Source organism: Scyliorhinus canicula, chromosome 26 (genome assembly GCF_902713615.1).
Source record: "Scyliorhinus canicula chromosome 26, sScyCan1.1, whole genome shotgun sequence".
In the NCBI taxonomy this organism is placed as follows: domain Eukaryota; kingdom Metazoa; phylum Chordata; class Chondrichthyes; order Carcharhiniformes; family Scyliorhinidae; genus Scyliorhinus; species Scyliorhinus canicula.
In genome coordinates, this window is record NC_052171.1 from 6,905,504 (window position 1) to 6,918,525 (window position 13,022).

General features: G+C 45.3%; 1 protein-coding gene across 2 annotated transcripts in view; it reads left to right on the forward strand.

Moving 5' to 3' along the window:
• The window catches only part of LOC119957451 (histone acetyltransferase KAT6B-like), a 179,328-nt gene that overhangs the window by 80,933 nt on the left and 85,373 nt on the right, over positions 1-13,022 (forward strand). For both annotated transcript variants that reach the window (XM_038785526.1, XM_038785527.1), the window contains exons 4-5: positions 8,534-8,649; positions 12,119-12,200. In XM_038785526.1, coding sequence (XP_038641454.1) covers positions 8,534-8,649; positions 12,119-12,200 — 198 coding nt within the window. The remainder of the gene's footprint in view (positions 1-8,533; positions 8,650-12,118; positions 12,201-13,022) is intronic.

The following is a 13,022-nucleotide window of genomic DNA, read 5'->3' on the forward strand; positions in this document are numbered from 1 at the left end:
ACTGCACACAATACCCCAGGTGTGGCCTCACCAATGCCTGATACAATTACAGTAAAATGTCCCTGTTGCTGTACTCAAATCTTCTCGCTATGAAGGCCAACATACCATTTGCCTTTACTGCCTGCTGTACCTGCGCGCTCACTTTCAGCGACTGATGCACAAGGACACCAAGGTCTCGCTGAGTATCCACCTCTCTCAATTTACATCTCTTCAAATAATCTGCATTCCTGTTATTGCTACAAAGTGAATAACCTCACATTTATACACATTGTGTGGGCATGTGCATGGCCGATGCAGTAAAATGACTCTGTCCAAATCCCACAGCTACATCTCCGCATCCTCCTCACAGCTCACCCTTCCATCCAACTTTGTATCATCTACAAATTTGGAGATAATACGTTTAGTTCCCTCATCCAAATCAATAATATACAATGTGAACAGTTGGGGTCCCAGCACAGATCCCTGCGGTAGCCCACCAGTCACTGTCTGCCAATCAGAAAAATACCTATTCCAACTTTTTACTTCCTGTCTGCTTCCATTCGATCTATCTCAAGACACTACCCACAATTCCATGCGCTTTTACTTCACACAGTAACCTGCTATGTGAGACCTTGTTGAAAGCCTTCTGAAAGTCTAAATAAACCACATCCATCGGTTCTCCCTGGTCAACTCTACATCTTCAAAGAATTCTGGTAGATTTGTTAAGCATGATTTCCCTTATTGTGAATCCATGCTGACTCCTCTGATTACACCACTGCTTTCCAAATGCTGTGCCATGAAATCCTTGATGATGGACTCCAGCAACCTCCTTGCTCCATACGTTAGGCTCACTGGTCTGCAGTTCCCTGTTTTCTCTCTACCTCCCTTTATGAATAATGGGGCTATGTTAGCTTCCCTCCAATCTGCAGGAACCATTCCGGAGTCCAAAGAATTTTTTAAAATGACGACCAATAGATCTGCTAATTCTAGGGCCGTTTCCTAAAGTACTCTGAGATGAAGATTATCAGGCCTTGGAGATTTCAACCCCATTCATTTTCTCCAAACCATTTCTCCGCTGATACTAATCTCCTTCAGCTCCTCACTAAAACTTGTGTTACTCAGAATTTCCGGGACGTTATTCATGTCTTCCTTTGTGAAGACAGAAGTATGAATTTAGTTCCTCAGCCATTTCTTCATTCCCCATTACGCATTCTCCCTTTCTGACTGTAAGGTGCCTACATTCATTTTTATCAATCTTTTTCTCTTTACTACCTATAGACAATTTGACAGTCAGTCTTTAAGTTCACCGCCAGCTTACTTTCATATTGCATTGTCCCCTTCTTAATCAATCCCTTGGTCTGCCTTTGCTGAATTTTAAACTCTTCTCAATCCTCTGGTCTATTTGTTTTTCTTGATAATTTGTATGCCTCTTTTTTGAATCAATACCATCGCTAATTTCCCTTGTCAGCCATGGTTTGGCCACAGTTCCCTTTCCACTCTTGCACCAAATAAAAATCAACAATTTTTGGAGTTCTCCTATTTGTTCCTTGAATACCTGCCGTTGCCTGTCCACTGTCCGTCCTTTCAGTAATCGCATCTCATTCTTCGAAATAGTTCACGCTTTCCTTGTAAGATAACCCCTTCGTTCCAGGAATTAGTCAAGTGACCCTTGTCTGAACTGCTTCTAATGCAATGATATCCCAGTACTCTCGATGCGGTCTCACCATCGCTCCGTACAACTTACTTGTATGTAGCATTCCCCAAACAATTTGCCGCCTTCACAGCTTGCTGCATTTGCAAGCTAATCTTTTGTGGTTCCTTTATCAGGACACTCTGATCCCTCTGTGCCACAGCATTCTGCAATGTCTCTCCAATTAACGAGTATAATCCTTTCCTATTCTTAATGCCAGTGTGGACAAGTTCACATTCTCCGACTTGTACTCCATCTGCCAAATTTTTGCCCAGTCAATTAACCTGTCCATATCCTTTAACAGACTCCGTCTGTCATCTTTGCAAACCTACTCTCCCACTTATCCTTGTGTGATAGGCAGGTAGTGATATTTCAGCTCCTCTCTGTCACAATTACATGGGTTTGAAACAAAAAGGAAGGACACAATGGAATTGAAAATAAGTTCATGCCCAGCTATGGAGAGCTGGGAGAGGGGAATTACAAGCCCCGGAGCTGAGGCAAGGAAGGAGATTGCTGGGACCTTGACAGAAATCTTCGTATCCTCATTGGCGACAGGGGAGGCCCCAGAAGCCTGGAGAATAGCCAACGTTGTTCCTTTGTTTAAGAAGCGATAATCCAGGAAATTATAGGCTGGTGAGCCTTACATCAGTGGTAAGGAAATTATTGGAAAAGGTTCTGAGGGAAAGGATTTACTCACACTTGGAAACAAATGGACTTATTAGCGATAGGCAGCCTGATTTTGTGAAGGGGAGATAGTGTCTCACTAACGATGGAGTTTTTTGAGGCACTGATGAAGATGATTGAAGGAAGGGCGGTGGATGTTGTCAACATGGGCTTCAGTAAAGCCTTTGACAAGGTCCCTCCTGGCAGTACAAAAGGTGAAGTCACACGAGATCAGAGGTGAGCTGTTAAGATGCATACAGAACCGGCTCAGTCAAAGCGGTGGAAGGGTGCTTTCCTGAATGGAGGGCTGTGACTGATGGTGTTCTGCAGGGATCAGTGCTGGGGCTTCTGCTATATGCAGTATATACAAATGATTTGGAGGAAAATGTTGTTGGTCTGATTGGTAAGTTTGCGGACGACACAAAGATTGGAGTTCCGGGTGGTGAAGAGGATTGTCAGAGGATATAGATGGGATGGAGACTTGGGCAGAGAGGTGGCAGATGGAGTTTAATCCGGACAAATGTGAGGTGACGCACTTTGGAAGATCTAATACAGGTGGGAATTCAACAGTAAATGGCAGAGCCCTTAGAAATATTGACATGAGAGAGATCTGGGTGTACAGGTCCACAGATCGCTAAAAGTGGCAACGCAGGTGGATAAGGAGGTCAAGAAGGCATCCGGTCTTCGAATGGGGCATTGAGTACAAAAAAGTCATGCTGCAGCTGTCCAGGACCTTCCTCAGGCTACATTTGGAATACCACATACAATTCTGGTCACCACTGAAGAATACTGATGAGATTTCCCAGGATGTTGCCTGGCCTGGAGCATACTGGTTTATTCAGCCAGAATGGATAATCCATCTCGGTCTCCTCCGGAGATCCCCACACGCCATTATTCACCCACACAATATTAAGGATCGCTGAAGGCCCTGATAATATTCTGGCAATAGTACTGAAGTTTTGAGCTCCAGACCTAACTGCGCTCCTCATAAGCTGCTCCAGTACAGCTACCCGGCAATGTGGGAAATTGCCACAGTATGTCCTGTCCGCAGAAAGCAGGACAAATCCGACCCAGCTAATGTCCGCCCCACCAGACTGCAGAATGATGGAAAGTGCAATCAGAAGTGCTATTGAGTGAGACAACAATAACCTGCTCACTGCCACTCAGTGCGGGGTCCAGCAGGGCCACTCAGCTCCTGATCATTGCAACTTTGGTCCAAACATGGACAAAAGAGCTGAACTGCAGAGGTGGGATGAGGGTGACTGCTTGACGTCAAGGAGCGTTTGACTGTCTGGGGGAAAAATCTCCAGAGGTTGAAGTCATAGCCAGCACAACACAGTTGTGGGACATCAGTGCAGGAGTTCCTCAGGGTCATAACATCCTTCCTTTAATCACAATGTCAGACGTGGGGCCACTCTTTGCCCTTGTCCTGTGGTTACATTCGCAGTCTGGTGTACCTGCAGTTGGAGCACACGGTGTCCACTAGCACTGTCGATGCCTTCCGTAAGCGATGGACACCGCAGGGTGACAGGGGTGCCTTATCGACCCTCTCAATCACGTTTTGGTTTGATGTTTGAAGTTTCATTGTGATTTATTTTTGTTTTAAGTTAGTAACGCTTTCAGGGGCTGCCCCTTTAATTTGTCCTTCCGTTTGTTTAATTTAGTTTACTTGGTTATTTGATTAGCAGCAAAATAGGATGACTGCACAGTGTTCAGCACCAATGGTGACTCCCCAGATACTGAAGGAATCCGTGTTCATATGCAGCAATACTTGGACAGTACTGGGCTTGGGCTGACACGTGGCACCAGGCACTGGCCATCGCAACTAATCTGGCCATCGCCCAATATATTCAATGGCGTTCCCATCGCTAAATTTCCCACTATCAACATCCTGGCTTTAGTATTGACGGCAAAGATATGAATTTTCCCTCATCTTTGTCTGAAATGGGTGATGCCTTATTTTTAAACAGGGACGCCGAGTTCCAGATTATCCCACAAGAGGGAAACATCCTCTCCACGTCCATCCTGCCAAACAAAACACCTCGAAATCCTCTTGGTTTGAATCAGCTTAACTGGACCAGCCATATTAATACTGTGTCCACAAGAGCAGGTCAGAGGTCAAGAATCCTGTGGCAAGTGATTATCTCCCCACTCCCCAAAGACTGTCCACCATCTCCAAGGCACGTCAGGAGTGTGAGGGAATATTCTCCGCTTGCCTGGATGAGTGCAGCTCCCAACAACACTCAAGAAGCTCGACAGCATCCAGGACAAAGCAGCCCAATTGGTCACCACACAATTCACTACTTTAAACTGTTGAGGCACAGTAGCAACCTTCCCAAGATGCACTGCAACAACCCAGCAAGGCTCCTTAGACAGCACCTTCCAAACCATGAGCTCTAACATCCAGAAGGACATGGGTAGCCGATACATGGGAAGAACATCACCTGGAGGTTCCCCTCCAACCCACTCACCATCCTGACTTGGAAATATATCAGCTGTTCCTTCATCATTATTTGGTCAAAATCCTGGAACTCCCTCCCTAACAGCACTGTGGTTTGCCTACACCTCATGGACGAGCAGTGGCACAAGAAGGTAGCTCACCACCGCCGTCTGAAGATAATTATGGTTGGGCAGTAAATGATGGCCTAGCCAGTGGCGTCTACATCATAGAACATAGAACAGTGCAAAGACGTGCAGGTTAGGTGGATTGGCCATGCTAAATTGCCCTTAGTGTCCACAAAGGTTAGGCGAGGTTATTGGGTTGCAGGTATAGGGTGGAAGTGAGGGCTTGAGTGGGTCGGTGCAGACTCGATGGGCCGAATGGCCTCCTGCACTGTATGTTCTATGTAGTACAGCACAGTACAGGCCCTTCGGCCCATGATGTTGTGCCGACCATTTATCCTCATCCAAGGTCAACCTAACCTACACCCCTTCAATTTGCTGCTCTCCATGTGCCTGTCCAAGAGTCGCTTCAATGTCCCGAATGACTCTGACTCCACCACCTCTGCTGGCAGTGCATTCCACACACCCACCACTATCTGTGTAAAGAACCGACCTCCGACATCTCCCCTATACCTTCCTCCAATCACCTTAAAACTATGTCCCTTCATGACAGCCATTTCCACCCTGGGGAAAAGTCTCTGGCTATCCACTCTACCCATGCCTCTCATCACCTTGTACACCTCTATCAAGTCACCTCTCTGCCTTCTTCGCTCCAGCGAGAAAATCCCTCGCTCCCTCAATCTTTTTTCATAAGACCTGCCCTCCATTCCAGGCAGCATCCTGGTAAATCTCCTCTGTACCCTCTCCAAAACATCCACATCCTTCCTATAATGAGGCGACCAGAACTGGACACAATATTCCAAGTGTGGTCTAACCAGGGTTTTATAAAGCTGCAGCAAAACCTCGCGGCTCTTGAACTCAATCCCCCTGTCAATGAAAGCCAGCACACCATACACCTGCTTAACAACCCTATCAACCTAGGTGGCTACTTTGAGGGATCTATGTACATGGACCCTAAGATCCCTCTGTTCCTCCACACTTCCAAGAATCCTGCCTTTAACCCTGTATTCAGCATTCAAATTTGACCTTCCAAAATGAATCACTTCACATTTATCCAGGTTGAACTCCATCTGCCTCTTCTCAGCCCAGCTCTGCATCCTGTCAATGTCCTGTTGTAACCTGCAACAGCCCTTGACACTATCTACAACTCCCCCACCCTTCGAGTGATCGGCAAACTTACTAACCCACCCTTCCACTTCCTCATCCAAGTCATTTATAAAAACCACAAAGAGCAGAGGTCCCAGAACAGATCCTTGCGGGACACCACTGGTCACCGACCTCCAGGCGGTCTAACCAGGGTTTTATAAAGCTGCAGCAAAACGTTGCGGCTCTTAAACTCAATTCCCCTGTTAATGAAAGCCAACACACCATGCGCCTGCTTAACAACTCTATCAACCTGGGTGGCTACTTTGAGGGATCTATGTATCTCCCTCCAATCACCTTAAAACTATGTCCCTTCGTGACAGCCATTTCCACCCTGGGGAAAAGTCTCTGGCTATCCACTCTACCCATGCCTCTCATCACCTTGTACACCTCTATCAAGTCACCTCTCTTCCTTATTCGCTCCAGCAAGAAAATCCCTTGCTCCCTCAATCTTTCTTCATAAAACATGCCCTCCAGTCCAGACAGCATCGTGGTAAATCTCCTCTGTACCCTCTCCAAAACATCCACATCCTTCCTATAATGAGGCGACCAGAGCTGGACACAATATTCCAAGTGTGGTCTAACCAGGGTTTCATAAAGCTGCAGGAAAACTTCGCAGCTCTTAAACTCAATCCCCCTGTCAATGAAAGCCAGCACAGCGAGGGATTTTCTCGCTGGAGCGAATAAAGAAGAGAGGTGACTTTATAGAGATGTACAAGGTGATGGGAGGCATGAATAGAGTGGATAGCCAGAGACATCCAAGTAGCCACCCAGGTTGATACTTTCCATCCACTACGACTCGCTAGCCAATTCTGTATCCAGACAGCTAAATTTCCCAGCATCCCATGCCCCCAACTCTCTGAATGAGCCTACCATGGGGAACCGTATCAAATCCTTACTGAAATCCATATACACCACATCCACTGCCCGACCTTCATCAGTGTGTCTCGTCACATCCTCAAAGAATTCAATGAGGCTTGTGAGGCATGACCTTCCCCTCACAAAGCCATGCTGAATATCTTTAATCAAATTATGTTTTTCTAAATAATCAAAAATCCTGTCTCTCAGAATCCTTTCCAATATTTTGCCCACCACATCCCATGAACAAATCCGAAAAAGCAAGAAGAGATTTACTGCCTCTCAACAGCAATATAGTTGGTGCTGCAGCTGGTATTTTTGTTTGCTGCCAAAGCTTCACAATAGTTGTTATGATCGCGTGTGCTTCATAGTGTACAGTTGGAAAACAATTTCAGTGAGTAGCTGATAGTCACAATGCTTTTCTGTGACACTGCCAATATTTCGACTTCCACCCTGTCCCAAGAATATCAGAACCCAGTTTGCCATGTCAGCATAATGATACTGTCACTGCTCAACATCCCATGACTTCTGTACCTCCAGATTACCATCCTTTGGATTCTGGTCTTTAAAAACTGCAAAGCATATTGTTTGGTCCATACCTAAATACAATAATCACCACCTTGGAGCTAAAATTTCAATTCAGTATGAATACAATCACATATCCAGTTTGCAGTGATGTCATGGTTGTGTTGTAATTCACACACTGACCACTAGGAGTCTCATTATTAGTGAATGTTGGAGTCAGGTGACCTCAGACTGACGAGAGAGCTGAGAGATGGTGTTTTGTGCATGTCCATACTGTTATTCATATGTTGTTCGGTATATATTTGACCCACAGTTAATGTTTATAAATCATTTATCACTTTAGCTACAAATGTCCTCGCAATATATATCAGGCCATCCGACAAGAACATTACCCAGTTATGAAGAAGATTCCTGTTTTTCTCTCTCCAGATGTTGCCAGACCTGCTGAGCTTTTCCAGCACTTCAGAAATTCTTGACCCTGATAATGCATTAGATTAGAATATGCCCAGTGACATATTAAATAAAGCCTCAATGTCCACTAGTATCTCCATTGAGGTCTTCATCAAACGCAAATCTGTCACACTTCATTACACTGGTAAACCAACTTTAAAAAATGGAAAAGCAGGCATTGACCTGGAACTTGTCAGCATGTTCAATTGTCCTCTGACTGTAGCAGTTTACAAGCAGTTGCAGTTATTTGGATTTGTCCATTTGCAATACTTCAACACCAGGATGAATTGAGCACTGCCCCTTAAAGGAACAAGCCCATATCAACAACTGAAAAATACATACTCTCGTTTACACTGTGAGAGTGCTTTCTGGCCTAGTTATCTTGATATTGATGTGACTTTTGCCCTCTCAAAGTTCGAATGAATTCCAAGTTTTCAAAATCAATCCTCACATCCGTACATGTTGAGGATCCTAACTTTACTATTTGTTAACTTTTCTTTTAGTTATAACTTTGCGAAACGGCACACGCTGCCCATCAACAATAGCATTCGCTGATGCACATTGCACCTGAGTGGCGTGTGTGTGTGTGTGTGTGTGTGTGTGTGTGTGCATGCAGTGGATAACATGGTCACAGATTGAATGTCAGCTCTGCTGTGTTTACAGGTCACCCGTCCTGTTTGAAATTCTCTCCAGAACTAACAGCTCGTGTGAAAGCCTTACGATGGCAGTGTATTGAATGCAAGACGTGCAGCACCTGCCGGGACCAGGGGAAAAATGCTGTAAGTAGCTCATCAATCTAAAATCCTTCAGGTTCACCCCCCCCAAAAAGAAGTGAAGAAAACAGTTTGGGTTGATTCAACTCCCCGGGAAACCCCTCATCTTGCTAGTCGTCATATTTTTTGCATCGAGTGGAAGCCATCATTAATCTCTTGTGACATAGATTCAAGAAAGAATAAACACCCTTTTATCGAGCGTCTTAACCTGTTTTGCACAGATATTCTAAAGTGCTTTACAGACATCTAATTAACATTGGGGTTTAATGATTGCATTTGGACAGGCAAACACAATTGCCATTTTGTCAACAAAATCTAGCAAACGAACATGAAGCAAATAACCAATTAATCGGTTTGTGTCAGAATTAATTGAGGGAATGATGTTGGACAGAACATCACAAGAATTTCTGTTTCAGATAATTGCATGAAGTTCATGTTATGTATCTGAACATGAATGTAGCGAGGGTGTCAGTTGACAACATCACTTACAGCGCAGTCCTGTGCTGCACTGAAGTACCAACCCTGAGTAATGTCAGCACGGTAGCATTGTGGATAGCACAATCGCTTCACAGCTCCAGGGTCCCAGGTTCGATTCCGGCTTGGGTCACTGTCTGTGCGGAGTCTGCACATCCTCCCCGTGTTTGCGTGGGTTTCCTCCGGGTGCTCCGGTTTCCTCCCACAGTCCAAAGATGTGCAGGTTAGGTGGATTGGTCATGATCAATTGCCTTTAGTGTCCAAATTTGCCCTTAGTGTTGGGTGGGGTTACTGGGTTATGGGGATAGGGTGGAGTTGTTGACCTTGGGTAGGGTGCTCTTTCCAAGAGCCGGTTCAGACTCGATGGGCTGAATGGCCTCCTTCTGCACTGTAAATTCTATGATTCTAATGTCCTCAATTTCTGACCACTCCACCTTGCTGGCCAGCTTGCGAATAGCACCAACCACTGTCATTAACATCTTTGTTGCCCTGAGACTGATTTCACTCATCCCCTGCTGGGTTCAGATTTCCCATAATACAGTATAAGAGTTTTGAAGGTTTTTTTTATTGCCCCATTGAATTCAAAGAAATCAGCTGTATAGTTTACTCTTCTCAGTTTCTGCATCTAGACTCTTCCGCCTGACTTGGATTATCATCGAAATTCTGATGGCTCTGTGTCCTTTTCTATATCTTCAAGCAGTTTGTCTCCCAGAGGTTTTGGTTTTTGTTCTCGGTTTCGATCTCTGCTTCCTTAGAAAGTAGAAGGGCCAGTTTCCTTTTGCAGGTTACCGTTTCCAGATCCTCCTTGAGAAACATTTCTTGAACAATCTTTGAAATCACAGATTCCGTCACCTTGCTTAACCCCAGTCTTTACTGAGGTCGAGCTTTTGGTGGTCCATCAGTGAAGATCACAGCATGTATGTCATTGTGGAGCGGCCGGAGGGTGCTGACAAATTTCCACGGTCAGGCATCCTGACGAGTATCAAGTCCCTCCGCCTAACATTCTGTGCTCACAGCCTGCTCGCTGGCTGCTGGCCAGGCAATGTCTCATCCTTCTCTTCAGGTGCCTGCGTTGCCTCGCATCTCCCAATCTTTGTAACGACTTCCAGCCCGAAGATCTCTCTGTTCCTCCAATTCTGGCCGCTTGTCCACCCACCATTGGCTGCCATGCCTTTAGTTGCCTTGGCTCTAAGCTCTGGAACTGTCTCCCGAAGCATAGGAACGTGGGAATTCGGAGCACGTCGGCAAATCAGCCCTTCAAGCCTGCTCCACCATTCAATCAGATCAAGGCTGATCACTTCACAGCCTCAAATCCGCATTCCTGCCTGTTCCCCACATTCCTGTAACCTGTTTATTAAATCAGAAAGAAACCTATCTCCTTGAAACCTTTTAATGATTGAGACTCCACCGCACTATGGTGCAGCGAGTTCCACAAATTCGGCACGGGGGGGGGGGGGGAGGGGGGGTGGCACGGTAGCACAGTGGTTAGCACAGTTGCTTCACGGCTCCAGGGTCCCAGGTTCGATTCCCGGCTTGGGTCACTGTCTGTGCGGAGTGTGCACGTTCTCCCCGTGTCTGCGTGGGTTTCCTCCGGGTGCTCCGGTTTCCTCCCACAGTCCAAAGATGTGCAGGTTAGATGGATTGGCCATGATAAAATGCCCTTAGTGTCCAAAAAGGTTAGGTGGGATTACTGGAATTGGGTGGGCGTGTGGGCTTGGGTAGGGTACTCTTTCCAAGGGCCGGTGCAGACTCGATGGGCCGAATGGCCTCTGCACTGTAAATTCTATGATACAGCACCCCCTGTGAGAAGTAGTTCCTCCTCATCTCAGTTTTAAATCTACTGCTTCTTAACCCATATCTGTGACGCCTCGTTCTAGACCTTTCCACCTCTCTCTATTCCTTTAAACCTCTTTAAAACCCACCTTTCTGACGAGGCTTTTGATGCCTTGCACTGTTAGATCCTTCAGAACAGGAACCCGCAAGGTATATGTGGTCAAATTAGTATCTTTATTACATCAGTATTTCTTTAGATGAAGGATTTCTAGTTATTCTTTCACCAAAAGCTTCAAGAGAATCAAACCTTCTTGCTCCGAAAAAGACTACAGGATAATATTTTGGTTGTTAACACTCCTGTGAAATGCCTTGGGATGTATTGCCCCATGAAAGGCACCATATAAATTAAAGTTGTTATTCTTGAGAACCAACCACTTGCATTATGTAATGCCTTTAATAAAATAGGATTTGGGTAGCATGGTGGCGCAGTGGTTAGCACTGCTGCCTCACAGCGCCGAGGTCCCGGGTTCGATCCCGGCCGCGGGTCACTGTCCGTGTGGAGTTTGCACATTCTACCCGTGTCTGTGTGCGTCTCACCCCCCACAACCCAAAGATGTGTAGGGTAGGTGGTTGGCCACGCTAAATTGCTCCTTAACTGGGAAAAATGAATTGGCTACACTACATTTACTTCAAAAAAAATAAATAAATAAATTTTAAAACTAGGATTTTTGAAGATGAGGTAAAAATAGATCAAAGTTTTGGAATTGGAAAAGGGGTTCAAGAGTAGCGGTTTGTGGTCAAAGAGTGAATTAGTTTTCAAAAGCTGTGACAGTTCTTGGACTAACTATTTTCTTTTGGAAAGATCTGTTCCGTATATTAACATTACTGATTTTAGGTTGTAAAACGGACAGTGGCTGAGGCTGCCTGCAAATTTTGAGGCTCAGAAGCTGACGGTGCACTGTTGAATTGTGTTAATCTAACTGAGCTAGCCCCCTAATACAAAACAGGGGGTCCTCTTTACCTGGTTGCTCATACATGACCACTGTCCAGTAAAACGATTTGGCACGGGCTGCTTATTAAAGCAGCATCTAATCCACACATGGGATACGGTGGTGTATTTGAGCCTCTGTGCCAGCGAGTAGCTATTGTCCTGCTGTTATTTCTTCAATATCACTTGCGAAATGAAGAAGATTAATAATGATTTATACCACTGCCTCCTCCTCTGTAGGATAATATGTTGTTCTGTGACTCGTGTGATCGAGGGTTTCACATGGAGTGCTGTGACCCACCTCTCACCAGGATGCCGAAAGGTAAGAGTCTCTCTTTGACATATCGTTGACTTAAGTCGTGGAAGGTAAGGCCCAGCACAAGAATCTTGGAGTGGTAGATTCCCAGTATTGGCCTTGGGAACATTTTCCAGCAATTCTCTACAGCTCTTCTCTCACAGAGTAATTTTCTGGAGAAACATATTATTCTGAATGTAAACAAACAATTCAATATTGGAAAACTGTTGAAGTACTGAGATAGTTGACATTGAAAAGGGTCTTGTGCACCATTGAAAGGGTGCGATGTTCTTGCCAAATGATTGGAGGTTCCTGTAAAATGCAGCGCCCTGTACCTTTACGTTGGTTGCAAGAGCAAACAATTGCAATTCCGAGGCCTGGATGAATCATGTGTAGACATGGGTTCAAATTCAGTAATGGTGACTGGGGAACTATTTAATCCCTCTGGTCCACTCGTGTTCTTCAGGGGAAATATTGACTTCTCGACCTGGTCTCGGCCAGATGTGGCTCCAGATGCATAGTAATGTGGCTGGCTCTTAACTACCCTAGCCAAGGAAGCAACTCTGTTGTATTCAAGGAGGTGGAAGACAGCCACCCTCTCAAGTGCGATTAGGGGTGGCAGTAAATGCTGGCTTTGCCAATAATATCCACACCACAGAATGAACTTAAAAAATACCATCAAATTGTTGCAATTTTGTTTGGTCATGTGACTTTCCCCTTCTGTTCTCTCCATTTTCTTGGGTTAAGTTTCATTTCTGTACTTCCCAGATTTAATTTGGTTGGTACGTCATGTCTAAGTATTGCTTTATATGTGACATTTTGGAAAGGGAAGTTCAGTGTGCTTTTTGA